General features: G+C 42.8%; 1 protein-coding gene across 1 annotated transcript in view; it reads left to right on the top strand.

Moving 5' to 3' along the window:
- CDH4 (cadherin 4) overlaps positions 1 to 18,792 on the top strand; it is a 618,635-nt gene that overhangs the window by 382,177 nt on the left and 217,666 nt on the right. Inside the window, exon 4 of the mRNA XM_014609533.3 lies at positions 9,045 to 9,221. Within this exon, the coding sequence (XP_014465019.1) occupies positions 9,045 to 9,221 (177 nt within the window). The remainder of the gene's footprint in view (positions 1 to 9,044; positions 9,222 to 18,792) is intronic.

Below are 18,792 nucleotides of genomic sequence, written 5' to 3'. Positions count from 1 at the left end.
CCGCTATTGCTGCTTTACATGTCATTGCTCTACCCGCTATTGCTGCTTTACATGCCATTGCCCTACCCGCTATTGCTGCTTTACATGTCATTGCTCTACCCGCTATTGCTGCTTTACATGCCATTGTCCTACCCGCTATTGCTGCTTTACATGCCATTGCCCTACCCGCTATTGCTGCTTTACATGCCATTGTCCTACCTGCTGTTGATCTTAGACTTCATCTGCTTCTTTCCCAGGCCTGAGAAAAGGCGTTTTGTGTCCAAAAGGTTGTCTAACTTTTCTCTCAGCTATAAGGTTGGTATCATAAAAGATATTGCCTAACAAAACTTGCTTCTCACATATTCTCTGGACCATCGTAGTTGCAACACCACTATAACATTACTGCAGTTGAGAAGGAATCTTAAATCGGCATGCACACATCCTTTTTCTTGCACAAATACCAGGTAATGGGCTGTGCATAGAGACAGTGGCTCAGCTTGGTCGCATAAACGCACCAGTTTCCTTGAGCAAGTGTAAGTGCTTGGCACGCAAAATGCATGTGTGTGCGTTTCACCCACCTCGTTTTCCTCCTTTGGGGGAGAAGGCTCTGTGAGAATCTTGTTCAAACTTTTCCTTGTCTCTCAGTTGATATATTATGGAAGCCTGTGCACTTGCCAAATCTGACAATTTTTCTTACTAATTGACTCTAATGTGAACTGCTCTATGCAGCCCCACTGCTAACTGATGAGAAAAAAAAAAAGTAATGAATTTTTGCTTAACTAGCTGATTTAATTAAAATGTTTTATACTGTAATTGTATGGTTTCTATAAACGGAGAGGTAATTTTGTTTAATGAGTTCCTAACCAAACATAACATTCTTGACTGTATGTAGCCAGATTTGATAAAGGTCACAAATACTGAAATTCCACTGTTTGCTTTTGTAAGTAGCAGTGATCAAACAGCTTGATTTGGCACTTGAAATACCCTGGCAGGATTGGTTCCCCTTATTCCTGTTTATACCAGAAATTATTAGTATAGTTTTAGGAGCAGAGGGGGTTCTTGTGTATATCTGAACACTGTTCATTATCTTTAAAGTGGGAATATGCTGCCAAAATCACGTCTCATTGTCAATTAGTGGCTTCTCTGCAAACACATTAATTTAATGCCCCCGCTGAAGTACTGTGCACATTGGAACATCTTGCTGCTAAAACGCTAGTTTTTTGAACACTTTGACACAAATCGTTCATGAATAGCAATTTATGCTTTGATGCTAATGGGACGTGACGTGAAGCTATCTTTGATTAAATTCACCACCCAGCTTTACAACTATTTGTAAATATAACGGATAGGCAGCCATAACAGCCCTCCGGTATGAGGACAATTGAGAGAAACAGATTTTGGGATCCTCACCTGCGCCGTTCCAACCCAACAGCTTCGCTAAAGCTGGTCTAAAATAAGAAGTATCATCTTGCATCAATACTTTTTTCCTTACCTTCAGCTTTGGCGAATTCAGCAGCGACCTAAATACAAAAGAATCAATTACCCTAAAATAAATAAATTCCTCTTTTGTTCTGCAAACCTTTCATTATGCTGCGTGAAAACACAAAATGAAATACCTTTCCTGACTAAAAGATCAAAACGTAGGAAAATGGTGTATTTTGGGAAGAAAGGGCTCATTCTTCCTCCGCTACCGTCACTGATGTCAGCAAAATGTTGTCTCCTCAGAACAAAATTCATGCAAATGTTTATTTAGCATCACTCTTATGTTTCCTTTGTTAAAGAGCTCAGATAAATTTTCATTGTTTTATTTTGTGTTTGGTAAATATTGTTTTCTTCTGTACTTCCCATAGCTACCATGGAAACCAGCTAAAATGCTTCAGATTAAATATTTTTAAATATACATGAGGGGAGGTAGGAAATGGTGCCACTTTTCAAAATACGCAGCGGTGGGGTGAACGTAGAAATGATAGCTCTGCAAAGGTTTGTGGTGTTTAAAAAAAGCCAGCCGTCTATCCTCAGGAAGACAATAAGATTGATACTAACCCAGACCACAACCAAATAAAAATATTAGTTGTTTTCTGAAGGGTGTAATCCAAAACTGTTAAGAGGCAATGAAAATGAAAAGGCTGACAACTCGGTAAGCCATACGTAACGTTGAGATTTTGGAAGTGAAAGCCTCTCGCCGCTCCTCCAGTCACGGTTATTGTTTATCCCAAGACGCGGGGTAATATATTTCAACGCTGAATGGAAAAGGTTTTATGTCCACGGATGATCACTCTAAAATTAATAATGTTCAAAGAATATACCTTAAGACACAATGCTATTTATATGCAGAGCGTGGTGACTTATTGACCCAAGCATTAGCATGATCCAAAATGTTCTGCTAAGCAGGAACACAAAATATGATATTATGTTATGTAAATGGGTTTGTGATACGCTCTGCTGGATAATAACTTCCAGATGTCTCTGTAGCCAGAGGCTGACTGATATCAAAGACAGGTTGGCTGGAAGGGGAGAGGTGCCAGCTGGCTGGACTGGTTACTGCTAAGTGTAGCGGAAGGTGAAAGCTGGTATTATTTCACACTCACTGATTTTATTTGTGGACTAGTGAAAAGACTATGGCTTGCAGCCTTCTCTTTGCTGCCTGAGATGGGAATTGTGGTTACTGGAATCCCTGATGCTGTTCGTCTTATGTGAATTATTTCCTCTTTAGACCTGCTTTGAAAGCGAGCGTTGAGCTTATTAGCACAACAGACCACCTGTTAAAGTTTGACACGCCACAAACTAACAATGGCAAGGGTTTAAAGCCTGGCATCAGCTGGATAAGTACTTTTTGCCATTATTGCAAATGCAAAATGCAAACAGGGACTCTCCATGAGTTCTTTATTTCAAGAGCTGAACAGTAAAAACCCAGGGTAGCCGTAACTCCAAGCACTCTAGTGCCATCCAAAATAATATCGTTCTAACTTGGACAGCCATTTAGCATCAGATCCTAGTCTACATATTAGACCCCGAAATATGATCCTCCTCCACCATCTTCAAGTCCCTGAGGACCTATTAATATGTCTGCTTTTGTAACATGATGTCATCTTAACTTCAAAACTAGACTGCAAAAAAGCAACAAAGAGGAGAGGGGGGGCCATCATCTTTCACCTTAACTCTTTTAAGAACTCAAGTAACTTGGAACAGGATCACATTTAGGTGCCCAAGTTCATTTGGGCACCTAATAAGTGGAAGAGGATCTGACTCATAGCATCTTGACTCTACTAGTGTTATCTGCTAGTGTTCAGAAAAAGGCCTAGAGTGGATAGGGCTATACATCCCTGACCATTTAAATGCAATCACGAGACCCAAATGTACTCTCATAAAAGTCATAAAATCATAGAAAATTACATTTGGAAGGGACCTCAGGAAGTCCAACCAAAGCAAACTCAAAACAGGACCAGCCCCAACTGCATCATCCCAGCCAAGGCTTTGTCTAGCCAGGTCTTAAAAACCTCCAAGGGTGGAGCTTCCACCACCTCTCTGAGTAACCTGTTCCAGTGTTTTACTACCTTAGATAATTCTTACTAATATATAACCTAAACTTCCTTTGCTGCAACTGGAGCCCGTTGCTCCTTGTTCTGTCGTCTGCCACCACTGAGAACAGTCCAGTCTTTGCAAAGCCCTGCAGGTAGTTGCAGGCTATTATTAAATCCCCCTTGGTCTTCTCTTCTGTAAACTACAACCGTCCAGTTCCCTCAGTCTTTCCTCATAAGTCATGCTCCCCAACCTCCTCCCTCCCCCCCCACACACACCCCATTTTTGTTGCCGTCTGCAGGACCCTCTCCAATTTGTCGACATCCTTTCTGTAGTGGAGGCCCCAAAACTGTACACAGGACTCCAGATGTGGCCTCACCAGTGAAGAATCACTTCCCTGTCAAGTCAGTGACAAATCTTCCTTGAACTCACTGAGACCAGGTTGTGAACTGGGAATGTGAAATTGCTTGTTTAGTAAAGTTTGAAAGGTCCTTGAAAAAGGACCACACTCTTTATTTCATTCATCCAAGAGATTCATGTTGCCCCTAAATAGGGCTTGACCAATATTTGTTGCCTGAACAGAAGGTCTCCCATTGACCTGAACAGGCTTCAGGGCATCCCCTTGACAAGTAGCAATATATGTACATATATATTAAATATTGAAAATACTCTGGAATCATTTATAAATCTGTTTAGATTACATGTCCTACAAGGAAAATGCAGAATGGAAGGTAAATCATTATAAGTGTGGGGGAGATTCATCCACCTTTCCACAGTCCAGTTTCTCCAGGAGTCCTAGAAGAATGAGGGGGCTCCTAAGGCTGCAGGTCTCTCGCAGAGCCTGAGCAGGAAGGACGGGTGCAGATAAGGCAAGTCATTGCTCCATCCAAAGTAACAGAGGTTTACCCTGACTATTTTGAGTGTTATTTTTCAGAGAGCAAGAAATATTTTATTAGCACAAATTCTGCATCCTCATCATTAGTATTGTTTGTTTGCAGCGCTGTAGCATCTAAGAGCCTTTGTCACAGATCCTGATCTCATTATAAAACACAGATCAAAAAGACAGGCCCTACCTGCCAAGAATGTATACGGTCCATAGTACAGCTCTCAGTCCTTGTACAACTCTCAAGTTGAGTCCTTTGAGTTACTTGCAGTAGCAATCCTTTCATCATTTTGCTCTGATACCTTTGAATGACTAAATATACCTATATTCCGTTATTGCTGGAACATGAGTATATGATTTCACTAATTGAAAATTGGTAACAAATTTGCTTCCCCAAGCAGTCTGCCCTGCAACTGTTTCCTTCAACCCCATGTTTTATCTTCACTCGCCTTCCTTTAACTTGAGCCTGTTCATCCCAGTTTTGGTTCCTACCTGCTTTTGTTGAGCATCTTTATTGAATGACTACATCTTCTTTCTGTCTTCCTTTTATTGGCTCTGTTGTTGAAGTCCTTGTTTGCCTGTTAGATGTATGGAGCTTGACCACAATGCTACCCATTTTAAATGTCATCTTTTCACAAGAGATATGGGAAGGAAACTTTAACAGAAAGTTGAATTAGATTTCCTTTTTGACCAGTACTCAAGCTATGCCAGCCTGTTTAAGAGCCTTAGACATACCTAAAATAGAAAGCTCCTGTGACTGTCACAATGCGTTTGTACCCACTGAGCTGCATAGAGAATCAGCAAGAGAAAATAGGATACTTTGGGGCCTGCAATTATAATAATAAGGGACAGCTTGTTCCTGTCTGTGGAACAATTGCACTGGTTTGGAGAGAGCAAGAGGAGGGCCTTCTTCTATACATCTAATGCACAAGGGCTAAGGACAGCCATAGTCCATTTTCTTAGGGGAGCATGGACTCTGCACTCCAGAACATGCATCCTTTTCCATTCCAGATAATGAGAAGGAGTGAGAGTCCATAGCCACCTTTCCCCTCAGATATCTATGGTGACCTGCGTAGCTGGCTGTCAGAGGCAATAATAAGCACCAGGAGGCACAATTCTTCCCTGAGTCCATATCTGTGCATCTTGCTGAGTAGGTAGATGGAATAATGAACTAAGAGTTCGAAGGCCTAATTCTGCATTTCATCGTGTCCCATTTATCCTGCTTCAAGGAACATAGCCTGGAGGAGAGGGTGCTGCTGTTCTGTAGGCAGGCGCTCAGTAGTCAGCGCAGAATTACAGTTGGACTCGGCTTTTCACATGGACACCGTTGCCTACCGTTGTTCCCTTGCCTGTTCCTGAACCAAATCCGGCTTAGGCAGAAGTAAAAGTTGGGTCCAGAACATGGCCTTACCGAAAACGCAAATTGGGGGAGAGCGAAGTGGAGTTTACGGTACAGGCGGTCCTCAGACTTACGACACAATTGGTTCCCGGAAACCGCGTCTTAAGTCGAAACGTCATAACTCAGAACTGATTTTCCCCATAGGAACAATGCTATAAATGGGGGATTGGTTCCTGAACCCAGGTCCGATACCCTATTTTCACCAAAAATAACCCAGAATTTTTTACTCGATCAATTATAGAAGAGTAATATAGCTACATTAATGTATGTATATTGTAAATAGCAATCATATTGATTTGGAACGACTTCTTTGAGGTGACTTTGCTGGACTTTTTGAAAGGCTCTTGCTTGGACTGTTTGAAGGGCTCTTGGCTGGAGTCTTCTCAGGAGTCTTGGCTGCAGGTTTTTCTGGAGTCTTGTCTGCTTTCTTAAAGAAAGTGTCCAAGGACGTTTGGACAGATGTTCTCCAGGGAGATGGGCGATGCAGTGAACTTGTTCCCTGGCTGGCATGGCGTAATGTCGGCTCAAGCGTCATCAAGTCAAAACGGTGTCAATGAATAAGTGCCGTTCGTTGTAACTCGAAACGTCTTAAGTCGAGGACTGCCTGTATTAGAAAGTAGAAAGAAGAGTGGTTCGTTCTTCAGGTTACTAGTGTGGGTTGTGGAAGACGGGCATTCAAGACCCTGCACAGCAACAAACTCTCTTTGTCGCCTTGCGGAAATCTTTCTAACTGCATGTATAAAATGGAGGATCTGTTACCTTGCAGGTGTGTTGTGAGATGGTGCGAGGCACCAGAGCTTGTGGTGCTCCAGTATTTGAAGAATGAAACTGTATAAGTATCCAGATAGATCATTAGCAGTCAGGTGAACCAGAGAAAAATAGAGGACCATTTTATTTTCTGTGAACCAAAACTGTATCTGTCTTATTCCACTGCCTGAGAGACTCTAAAAAGCACAGAGCCAGTGGGTTCAAGTGGGAACGAACAGTCGTTTTGCAAAGTGAAAACTGTTTCACAGCAAAAATAAAATTGGAAGCCATATTAGCAATTAGTTTAATTAAGCTTCCATATTTACATTCTGAATTTTAATTTGGGCTGTAGATCCTCACATGTTCAAAAGAACATGGTATTTTGTTGGGGATTATAGTTAATTGTTGCTGCTATTCCAGGGATGTTCTTGGATATTTCAGTCAGAAGGCTGAATAGGTCTGGCATTCGTTCTCACCAGACTTTGTTACTACATTTGTCTCGCAGCTTTTAAACAGCAGAAAAACATGTACAACTTATTTAAACAACACACGAGAAATTAAGGCTCTGAGAAACATATCAGCAACAAATGAAGATGAAAAAGTTGGGTTTTTTAAAAAAAAAAAAAGAAAAAAAGATTGTTGTTGCAAGGCGGTTTTGAAATTCCACATCCCAAATGCAAAGTCGTGTCAACGATTTATTCTAATGTAGGAAAACATCATCAGGAGTGACAAGCAAGCTAGGCACTGTCTAGTCACCTGCCAGCAAATATTTCATAAAAACTAAAAAGGCTGGTACTGCCTTGCTGAGCTGACACTAATTATTTCAGTATACATGGAGCTTTGGGATTTGTTTTAATTCTCAAGTCTGTCTTTAGTTCAGATTCATTCCACTGTGTAAACTCAACCAAGCACAAATTATTTGACCATCCGTTCATAATCTGTCCCCATGTTCACATGCTAATTACATAAACCGATCCAAATACCTGTTCTCGGAGGAAGCCCAGGAGGGACCAAAAGCCAACTGTAAAACAAAGCCAAAGGGGTATAAAACTTTCTCCATAAGCCTACTGAAAGAACCATTTCTGGTGTCTTCTTTGGTACTATTGGTTTTTTGTTATGTTAGAGGAAAAAAGTCTGAGATGAGTTAAAGAGGAAGCCACTGGGGTGAAGCCTATTAGAAATACTGTACTATTCAGGGCCTGCCAAAGCTGTCTTCAACAGCACCTACGCTGATCCTAGTACAATACCAGAAGTGCCTCTCATGGCTACATTATGACGCTGTTCCCATGCTCATCGCTAGCTAAGTAAGTACTTTAGGAAGCATATACCAGTGTTGGCCAGTCAAGTACGGATGCTGTGACAATGCAGGGTATGAACAAATATGACAAAGCTTTGTGGCTTTTTCCTGTCTGTGACGCACAATCCTGGCCATGACACCTTCCCAGTCCCACCATTTATTTGTTGCCTTTGAGAAGTACAGAAAATGTTTAAGTTTTGGAAACATTTGTCTTCACCAATTTTTGCATTTAACCCATCTCAGATTGGGGGAACTGGCTTGCTAACCTCTTGAGGTTGTTTCCTGTACTATATTTCTCTGATTTGGCCTTGTGAAATGTTCACATCTGCAAATCCAAAGCCATGATTCTAGCATTTCTACCAGTGGCAACAGCCATTTTCTTATGAGTAGGACCAATATTTGCCATGGGCACAATCTTTTTTCTTGAACTGGCCAAATGCAAATTGCTGCAAACTTTATCTCCAGTATCTTTGGTCTTTGTAAGATAAAACTGAAACCCACATTTTGAAGATCACCACATGGTTCAAAACGAAAGCCATTTGCAAGCTGAGATATAGTAGACCGTTTCGCTTTTCACATAACTGAGGACATATATATTTATGCAGTTTAAAACCCCATGTTTAAAACAAAAAAGACAATTGCCATGGAGCTTGAGTTTGAGCTAATTAACCTTTTCAACACAAGAGCAGGATCATCTTCTATCCCTGATTTGTTGGACCATCTAGCACACATCTGTAAAATCATATAGTGCAAGTCACTGGAGCTGTCTTAATGCCAGAGAGCAGGTGAACTTGCTACAGTGGAGCTAAACCTACTGCTGATGTTGTAGAGAAACTTGTTGGGTTTTTTCCTTTTTTATTCCTGACAGATTGCATTTATGATAAATTTGCAGACTCCTTTATCCAATGTGCTGTTAAAGCTTCCTGCAGTTGGCATAATGAAGACAATACATTCTGGAAGGCAGCTTGATTTAATAATGACAGCTCCGTACGTTTGTGAAAATGAAGTGGCAGCAGAGATGCCAATATAGTTTATTATGCCTTTGTTATGCAGAAATGTTTACATCATGCTAATAATAATTTTTACAACTCCACGCGACCATGCCATGCAGGCAAGCGCCACTATGGAAATAGTTCTCAAAGTGACGTGTTTTTTTTCTAAAAGTATTTATTTGGAAGGGACTGTAATTGCTCTTTGGCTTTCTTGTTCCTCAAAAACAGCAAAAAGGAAAGAAGAATGCATCTGCTGACCTCATACAGCAACAGAGTGACACTTTATTGCCATGGCGCCAGAACCAAAATTCGAACGGGCTGAGACGGCAAAAGAGAGACTGGGTCATTCCACCAATCAATGTACCGGAAAACTCGAGAGGTCCTTTTCCACAACAGTTGGTTCGGGTGAGTAGAACAGCTGAAATAATGAGAATAATAATGATGGTTGTGGTGATGATGATGATGATGATGCCATTGGTTTGGTCAAGTAACAGACACTCACCAGACCTGCAAGATAAGTTGGGTCTGTCCAGTTGTGCTGAAGTCGAAACACTTATCGTCATGTGAAGCGGATGGTCCAAGTTTTCCCTCCCCCATAGACTCTGACTCAACAGTTGTTTAATCCCCTGCTTTCAGCCACTCTCTCAAGAGACACTGGCTAAGCTGCGAAGATGTTGGGTTTTCAACCCTCTCAATCAGAAAGGGACTGTAGATGCATAGCAAGGAATGGTGATGCCAAAAGGGTGGTGGGGTGCTGCATCCTTAATATCCTTCCGCAGTGATCAGGATGCGGGTGATTGTTACCCATCTGGTAACAGTCTACAAATGCCCGCAGGGTGATTTAGAAAGGATAGAAGATGGTCTTTTCTCTGTTGCTGCAGACAAGACTAGGAGCAGTGGATTCACGCTGCAGCAAGGGAAATCTAGACTGGAGATTTGGAGCAACTTTTTTGATTATGCGGGTGCTCAGGCTGGAAAAGGCTACCTAGAAAAGTTGTGGAGTCTCCATCCTTGGAAACATTCACAATCACATTAGACACATGCTTGGCTGGGATGATTTGGTCAGGGATAGTCCTGCCTTGAGAAGGCTGGACTTGATGACTCTGTGAGGTCCTTTCCAACCCTACTTTCCTATGATCCTTAACATCCTTCCTCAGTGATCGGAGTCAGGATGCAGATGCATTTTTGGATACCTGAGTAGGGCATCAACATGGAAATCTAAATGAAATGAATCCTTCATTAACATGCTGGGGGTCATCTAAACCCAGCACTCTTTCCTGCCTATGCAGGGGGCCAGACTCGATGATCTATTGAGGTCCCTTCCGACCCTAACATCCGTGCCCCTCCACCCCCCACTACACATATTGCTAAGATGATTTTAGAGATCAGCTTTAGCCTGATGGTATACAGTGATGACATTTAGATGACAAAAAAGAAGGGACTACATGATTGATGCATTGTATTGATTAGATTACCATAGATAAATGTAGCAAAATAGAAACCTATTGAGATGTATTTAGTGCTATGATTTTTGTTTATGGAGTGATAGAAGAAAGCCACCTGTATTTAAAAAAAAAAAGGAATGAAGACTCACTGATAGGATTTAATTCTTCCTTTTGAAGACAATTGAGACATAATTGCAAAATTTCAGAATTTGGAAAAAGTGACAGTGCGTGATTTGCTTTCCTTGTCAAGAAAGTCACCCTGCTCTTCCTGAAACAATGCTTACTGAGGCCTTTCCTAGATTAAAATGAATTGCCATCATTACATGTTCCACACTGATTAACTGATACTTTGCTGCACATGTAATACCTGGAAGGAAAGAGTAATTTGCTAAACACCACAAAAGCATGTGGAAACTTGATAACAACTCATGCAATATCTGTAATGGAGAAGACCTCTTTGACTCAGAATGTGTTGGGTCCAGTTGGGTTGTTGGAACAGCATTGTGGGAGACGGTGCAGAGATGATGTGGGATAAAATATTAGAACTCAGTTAACCTGGTGCCTAGTTGTTATTTTTTTTTAAAAAGGAGTTTCTATTGTATTTGGAGTTCCTGTGATATGAAAAATACTAGGGAAGCATATGGTTAGCAGCACGCGCCTGTAATGGTATTCAGCGAACATGTGAATTAGATCTCAGGCTTCAGTTTCTGAAAATTGGGTCCATGAAATGCAACACAGGATTAAGAACCAAATTGTGCCTGTCCACTGCTGAGGTACATAAGTGGGGAAAGCACAGTACTATACACTTTCAGAACAGTCTGGTCCTTTAATGCTGTGCCATATTGATCTTTAGTTGAGTCACTCAAATGTGTTAAGAGGAGAATGACTCAGTAACTGAAACAATTAATTGAACCAAAGGGATCGTTTGGGTTCTTTCCTGAAGTCCAGGAAATAAGTGTTACAGAATGAGCAGGCTAATTGCCAGATGAAATGCTTTACACCGATTTCTGCGCGAGTTTTGCTTGAGCAACGACTGGATGACTTGACCCCTTCTTATTCAACTTCAGCAGATATTAACATGATTACTGCTAACGTCCCACTTTACAGCGGCTAACATCACTGAAACGCTTGTCCTCGTGGCGTGGAGAGGAGACTGGAGAAATCCAGAAAGTGAATATTTCCGTGTATGTGAATGTAGCGCTTGTTTTCTTTTATATACAGAGGAGTCACTCTTCATACCTTAAATCAGGGCTGTCCAACTAGCACCCCGTGGGGTGCATGGGGCCTACAAGGGGTTCAGCCATGGCCCCCAAGCTCCTGCTCAGCTGTTGCTTCTTCTCTCTGGCTATATCGGCAACCAGGGTTTCAGAGCTCCCCCATCCTCCTCCAGCTGGTCCAGGGGGCAGGACCATGGAGAGCACAGGGAGAGGATGATGAGTCTGGGGCCATGCAGGCATGGAGTATGGTGCTGGGAGCTTGGGAACTCATGGCTCACCCTAGCACAGCCTGTACAACACACGGTCCTCTCTAGTGTGGCCCCTGGCTGCTTTGAAGCTGGACAGCCATTCCTTAAACTACCACCAACCTTGAAGAAACCAGCTAGACAATGCCAACAGACGGACTCCTACCAAATCACAGAAATAGCCCCCAATATGTTTTCAGGATCTCTTGTATAGCCGGTATAAAATTTAGCCATGGTTTAAAATGTGGTGGGTTTCTTTTTTCTCATAAAGCCCAGGACATGATTTAATGGAGGGGGAAGCCATACATGATCAGCATTAAACAAGAAAGCCTGATGTTTTTGGCTCATCTTAGCTATTTTTGTTTTTCGCTGGGTGCACTGGCCCATTTGGTAGTGCCAGTCAGTGGGGTTTGGGTGAGCTCTGGCACAAGTTATAAGTTCACTAACTAGACTTTGTTCTTAAACTAGGCAGAATACGATGAATCTGTGTTTTTAAAGACCAGAACCGGGCACTGATTTCAGCCCCCATAAACTTCAGATTGCCCTGGGGCGTTTTGCTAATACGTGTAGGTGACCAGATCAGCATGACCAGAGCATGGATGACCAGATCACAGGTGAAAAGTTATGATCTGATTTTCGAATGCTTATTAGGAGTTGGATTTTTTTTCTTCTATCTGTTTCACACACTAGAGCAAAAATAGCACATGTAAAGGTGAGGCCTTGAACCCGTTTGTGTGAAAGGAGGCAGCGTCATAGGATTTTTCTCTCGTAGGCTTTGTAAAGCTTTCCGAGCTAACGATAGTTCCTAGACTCTGAACTTCCCTTTGGTCCAGAGAGTGCTGAAGAGCGTGCATTGTAGATGGTGGTGTAGGTAATGAAAAGAAGTCCATACATTATGATATCTGTGAATGGGCCCTGTATATCCAGGATGAAGTATGGAACGGCATGAAAACCTGAACATCTACCAAAAAAAAAAAAAAAAAGTATCACTAGAAGTACATTTTTATCCCACTACTTGCTGTTTGCGTTTTTATAGGTCAGACTAATTTGAAATGCATAAGCAAATCTTTTGGGTTCCCTCCTACTCCTGCTTTCTATTGTGAAGGGAAAAATTCCATTTTATGGAAGTTGATTAGTTACTTGTCAGTATTTTTAGCAAGGCTGTGCCTGAATGAAGTTTAAATCATAGCAAAGGTGAATGCAGCTTGATGGGAGCCACATAGCTCGAAATGCAGTCCTATCTGGTTGAGCTGGGATCAGCCGTAATTCTTTGCTCGTTAAAGCATTTCATTCTGATAAAATATGTTAAATGAAAAAGTTAAAAAAAAAAATGAAGAGGAGAAAGAAGCCACAATGTTATTCCTGCCAAAAAAATCCTCCGTTAATTACAGGGTTTTTTTTCTTTCAAAGAACATTATGTCTGTTCTTATGCGTCAACCAGTCTAACTAAAGAGAGGAGAATACAAAAAAAGAGAAAAGGAAATTTCTATTTGGGTTTGCTGCTAGGGAAACATCACCAGTGCAAATACAAATTGTGGGCCATTTCCTCGTGTGGTGTAAAACAAGGGAGTTAGTTCATCTCGCGCTGGATGCGTGTGCATGTATGCATGCACACATACATGCATGTGTGAGAGGTGCACACACATTTAAAATGGATTAGACTTCTTCATAGCCCATAGAATTTCAACAGGTAATTCCTGCAATACAGGGCACCCTTTTTCCATTTTACATCACTGAACATTATCAAATCCAATAACCGGTTGTCGAAGCGGAGTTCACTTGTTTGAAAGCCATCCAGTCTTCATTTAGCAACTCCAAGTGACAATGAGTTTGCCACTTTTCTTGGTAATCTGTTCCAGTGGTTAAATACCCTCAGTGTTTAAGCTGCATCTTCTTTCCAATTTGATGGTTTTGAATTTCAGCTTCCAGCGTTAGATCTTATTATTCCTCAATTTGCTAGCTCATGGAGCCCTATAATGTCAAATATATTCTCCTTGTGTAAGTACTTACAGATCACAACCAATTCAAAGTTCAAGCCCGTATCATTTGTTAGTTGTGCAAAATACAGCTCCAGGCAAGACCAGCATCCAGTTCTCACCAAGAGACCTGAATGCAGGTCTCGGACACGGGCTCTCGCACAACAGGCCAACAGGGAAAACCCTGATTCTGAGAGGTCATTCTCCCGCCCACGTGAAAGGAGGTGGTCAGCCATGTCAGTCTGAAGCCAGACAGAAGGTAGGATGGGTACACCTTGGAGACTAACTGGTTCAGAGAAACCTGAGCTTTCACAGGCAACAACCCACAGGTGCAACAATGCAGGAAAAAGGTGGTACAGCCATGACCGGGGCGGATTAATGCATAGGCAAACTGGGCACATGCCTAGGGCCCTAAGTGAAGAAGGGGCCCAGTTGTGCTTATTTGGCATATTTTAATTATTGAGTGAAAAAGTAGGGGCCCTAATGCCTAGGGCCCACTAAAGGGTTAATCCAGCCCTGGCTATGACACAGGGGCAGTGGTGACTTCTGGCTCCTGCCATGCCACCGGCACGAGTGTGCGGCTGCAGTGGCAGATATTTGTTTTCTGTTCCCTTCTCCCTGCCCCAAGTTGGTGCCCAGGGCAGCTGCCCCTGTTGCCCCACCCGAGTTATGCCACCACAGCAGCCTGCTTTATCAGAGGCTTTGAATGGACTGTGGGAGAAGGGCTTAAATAGAAAGGAAGGGCACGGGAGGAAGTGAAAGTGCTCAGAGGCAACAAGTGTGTAGGTTCGATCATGGTGGGGGTGTCATCTGGTCTTTTATTACCCATATCGCATGAGAATGGCAAAGTGCCTTCTTACCCATTATCTGTTTCCCAGTTGATTTAATAAAAGGTGTCGTTTTGGAACCAAGAGTTTTTTTGTATGTCGTCTTATCCGTGAGTCACTGAAAAGGAGGTTACGCAGAAAAACATCTACTCATGATAAACATTTTCAAATCACTGGGTCCTGATAACCCGTGCCTGATAGTCACAAAATTGCTGACTGAGGACATTTCTGGCCACGTAAATCTTGAATGCTGGTGAAAATCCAGGAGATTGGAAATAGTGCTGCTGTTGTACCAGAGTTAAACCGTTTTGAGCAGCGCGACTTCAGGTAACTGTGGCCTGACATCAGCTCTGCACAAAATAATGGGAAGGGGGAGGCGAGGTTCATTTAATAAAGAATTAAAAGACAGGAATGTCGTTGACGCCAGTCAGCATGGCTTTGTTAATCAAACCTGATTTCATTCTGGGGTGAGATTGCAGACTTGGTTGGGGCAGATGAGCGAGTAGATACAGCGTATTTAGACTTAAGTCAGGAGTTGGACTTAGAACTGTGTGGCATCCTTTTTTGAAAATAGTGTACAATATTGATAAAGTGTGTGTCGAACAGATTAGGAACTAGCAAACACAACAGTCGTTAGGAGGAATCGTCCTCAAATGGGGGTTTCCATAGGGACCAGTGCTAGCTCTGACGCTGCTCAACACGATCGTGAACCATCTGGGCACAAATATAAAAGCACTGTTGATGAAAACTGTAGATGGCAAAAAGTCTGGGAAAGTGCTCAATAATAACTGGACTGGGCAGTCATTCGGAGCCATCAGGATGACTTGTTACATTTGGCCCGTTCCAAAAATTCATTTTGATGCAGATAAATGCGGAGGTTGAGATTTAGGAGCAATGAATGCAGCATCTGCCTGTAGAGAGGGGGTCCGTGCCCTGGAAAGCTGTGATTCTGCAGAGCGGTTAGGCATCATAGCGGAAAAGGAGCTCAGACAGTAAAGGGCAGCGACCGAAAGGGCTCAAGGGATCTCTGGACATCTAAAGAGAGGGGTAGCAAGTCAGAGTAGGGATGGGATTTTTATATCGATCTATGACATTTGGTGGAATACTGTATCCAGTTCTGGAGTCAGCATCTTATTTATGTATTCATTTCTGTGGGTTAAAATTCCCTGCTACCGTTATGTCTTAGATGCCCGCATTTTAAAGGACGCTGAAAAATTGTCTAGGGTACAGAACGAAACTGCAGAATTTATTAGAGGAGGACTGGAGAGAATGCTTTATAGTGAAAGATTTAGAAAGCTAAATCTGTTTAGCTTATCAGAAAGAAGATTGAGAGGTGACTTGATTACCATGTATAAGTTCCTTCATGGGGAGAATATGCTGGGTACAAAAATGCTGGCTTTTTAATCTATCAGAGAAAGGTATAACATGAACTGGTGACTGGAAGCTGAAGCCAGAAGAATTCAAATGAGAGGGAAGGCACGCGTTTTTAACAGCGATGGTGATTAACCATTGGAACGCACCGTCAGGGGAAGGGATGAATTCTCCATCTCAATAATTTCAAATCAAGATTGAAAGCTGTACTTGCTGGCGTTTTGGAGGACATGTTTAAGTTAAGCACAAGTTTCCGTACAACGGTTAACTCATCTAGCTCAGCCGGTTTTTATTACCTTTCATTTATTTTTGATCAGTCCCTAGTCAGCATCTGCCTATTTATTTTTACATGCCTATTTGTGAAAATTTTGGCTTGGATCTCTCTGCCTGCTCCTTCAACCTCCATAATAGGGATAATGCTCCCCTATGACGCAGAAGTGTTGTGAGGGTACATTAATTAGTTTTCTGTTAGGTAGTCATACTGCGGGGATGAGGACCACAGAAAAACCTTATAAAAAGAAAAGACGAAAACTCTGTTCTGAAGACCAGGTGGATGCTCTGCAGAAAGGTACGGCAGAGCACACGTGTATTTGCCTTGCTGACTGAGCACCGTCCATCCTGTGCACTGAATGAGGCCTACAGAAAAAAAATGGTGTGTTATCTTCAATAAAATATTATTTCCTAACACATGAGTAAAATTTAGCTGGAAGGTCCTGCGGCCCAGCTGAACTGCATACACCTACAGAGATATTAATACCCAGCTCTGCGCACCCTCGGTCCTGCTGCTATTTTTTCTCAGGACAGTTCACCTCTTCAGAAGGAAATATGAGCTGCAAGGAGCCCAAACAAGCCAAAATTACAGCTGGGAATTTATATGATAGGAGGAGGAGGCTCTCTTGATCTCAATCTCTCTTACCTCCGCTGCCAGCAGCAGAGCCTTGGCATAGAAGTATCTGCATCGTGCCTGACACCCGAAACACTTTCTTGTTCTGGGTTGATCCTCCAAGAAGCTTAGGGCATTTTTACGTGTGCTCCAGGACATGGTGCTGGGTGCTTTAATTAGCGAGCTGTGCCAATTAAAAGCACCCATGTGACATGTGTATCGGCATCCCTGCGCATCCCTGCACTGAAAAAATGGCAGCAGGGCGCTTTGAACTAACGTGTTTCATTTCAAACTGCCCCAACATCATTTTTCCAATGTGGGGACGCCGATACACATGACACAGAAGGCTGCCGGAGCAATTTCTGTGCTCCAGCGGACCCGATTAATCGAATCTGCTCCAACACACACATCAGAGCAGGCTTCCCGCCCGTCTGTAGGAGCCCTTAGGCTTTAGGCTGCCTCTAGATACTATTAAATGCAAAACAGGTACACCGTACACAAGAACCATCCAAGGTTAGGCCATTCACTTCAATATTATTTTATTTTTTTCTTCTGTGAGTGTTTCACTTGGCACCCAACAGGCGCTTGCAAAGTAGTTTTTTATTGTATAGAGTCCCTGATACTTTCTATACAACCTGCACTGCTTACTGCTGTGGCATCGACAGCTCAGAATCCATTAACTTTTAGCTGCAAGATAGAAAAACAACAGATGGCATTTGTCTTCGGCTAAGAGAAGGTTTGCTGAGTAGAAACCTAGCAAGTGCTTCTCAAAGGGACATCGCACCCTGCTTTCCTTGAGAAGCATTGGTCGTCTTGATCAAAAGTAGACCCAGTACTGCGTGTGTGCATTAACCAACCAGGAAAAATATTGATCCAGCCCTCACATCATATCCCAAAACTATCACCGTTTTTCTGGGCTGTCATCCACCAGGACTCATGAATTCTGCACTCTGGTCACTGTTCAGAGGCAGACAGCTTGCTCCAGATCAAATAGATATGTTCCTGAACGTGTCCTGAGTGAGAAAAGAATTAAGGTGGACTGAATGGGAGGAGATCAGGCAGGTTTCTTTTTCCACCCTGCGCACCGCACAGCTTGGCCGCACGTGGCGGGAAGTGTACGGTGCCAACAAAAGTCTGACGCAGCAGGTATGTACGAGAAGCATCACAGCACCTTCCTGAGCCACAGCGCCTCTCCGAGCTGCTGTCGGGAGCGTCTACAATCCTAACAGCTCAGGGCTGCTTCTCCAAGACATGGTCCGGGCCAAAGTCTGTACAGGAGGAGATGAAGCACAGCAGGGCTCGGTTTGGGGGAGCACAGGGACCAAGCCAAAGCCCCCAGGGCAGTGTGGGCTCGTGCCGTGTGTGTTTTACCAGGACCCCGAGTGACTAAAGAAAGCAAAGTGATTCAGCCCATTGCTGTTCTGTTGATACACCCATGCTAAACTGCTTATACACAATCAGGCTCCTAAATATGCATCCTAACGTGTAGTCGTGGAGCTACAATACGTTCCCCCCTTTGCATTCCCCCTGGAGTGTGGAGACTAGGTGTCAGTTTAACTCCCCTGTCGTTTTGCAACGTGAAGACTCGATGTCAGCTTAACTCTGCTATCATTTTGCAAAAGTATCGGGCCGGATCCTGACGGAAATTCAGCACGCTGAAGCTGGCGGGGCTACGGCCGGGTATGCCACCTGGGAATCTGGCCCTAAAAACAGCAGAAGGCTGGTGCTCCATGGGCATTCACACAGCAGTATGGATTGAAAAGTGCAGCTACAGCACAAATGCTCCATTTGAAATTCTCTTACAACAGCATTCAAGCCTATGCTGTAATTATACATATTGTATTTCCTTGTATTCAGACCCAGGGGGAATTTATATTGTCCTTGCTAAAGCCAGAGGGACTGGAAGAAAGCAGTCATTTAATGATTCAGCTGTCTTGGGCTCTATGATTTAATCAATCATATGAAAGAAATTTTTAGACTCTTTGTGTTTAGACTTCTCTTGTCTGAGCAGA

This window comes from Alligator mississippiensis, chromosome 9 (genome assembly GCF_030867095.1).
Source record: "Alligator mississippiensis isolate rAllMis1 chromosome 9, rAllMis1, whole genome shotgun sequence".
In the NCBI taxonomy this organism is placed as follows: Eukaryota; Metazoa; Chordata; order Crocodylia; family Alligatoridae; genus Alligator; species Alligator mississippiensis.
This window is presented reverse-complemented; position numbering and strand designations above follow the sequence as displayed.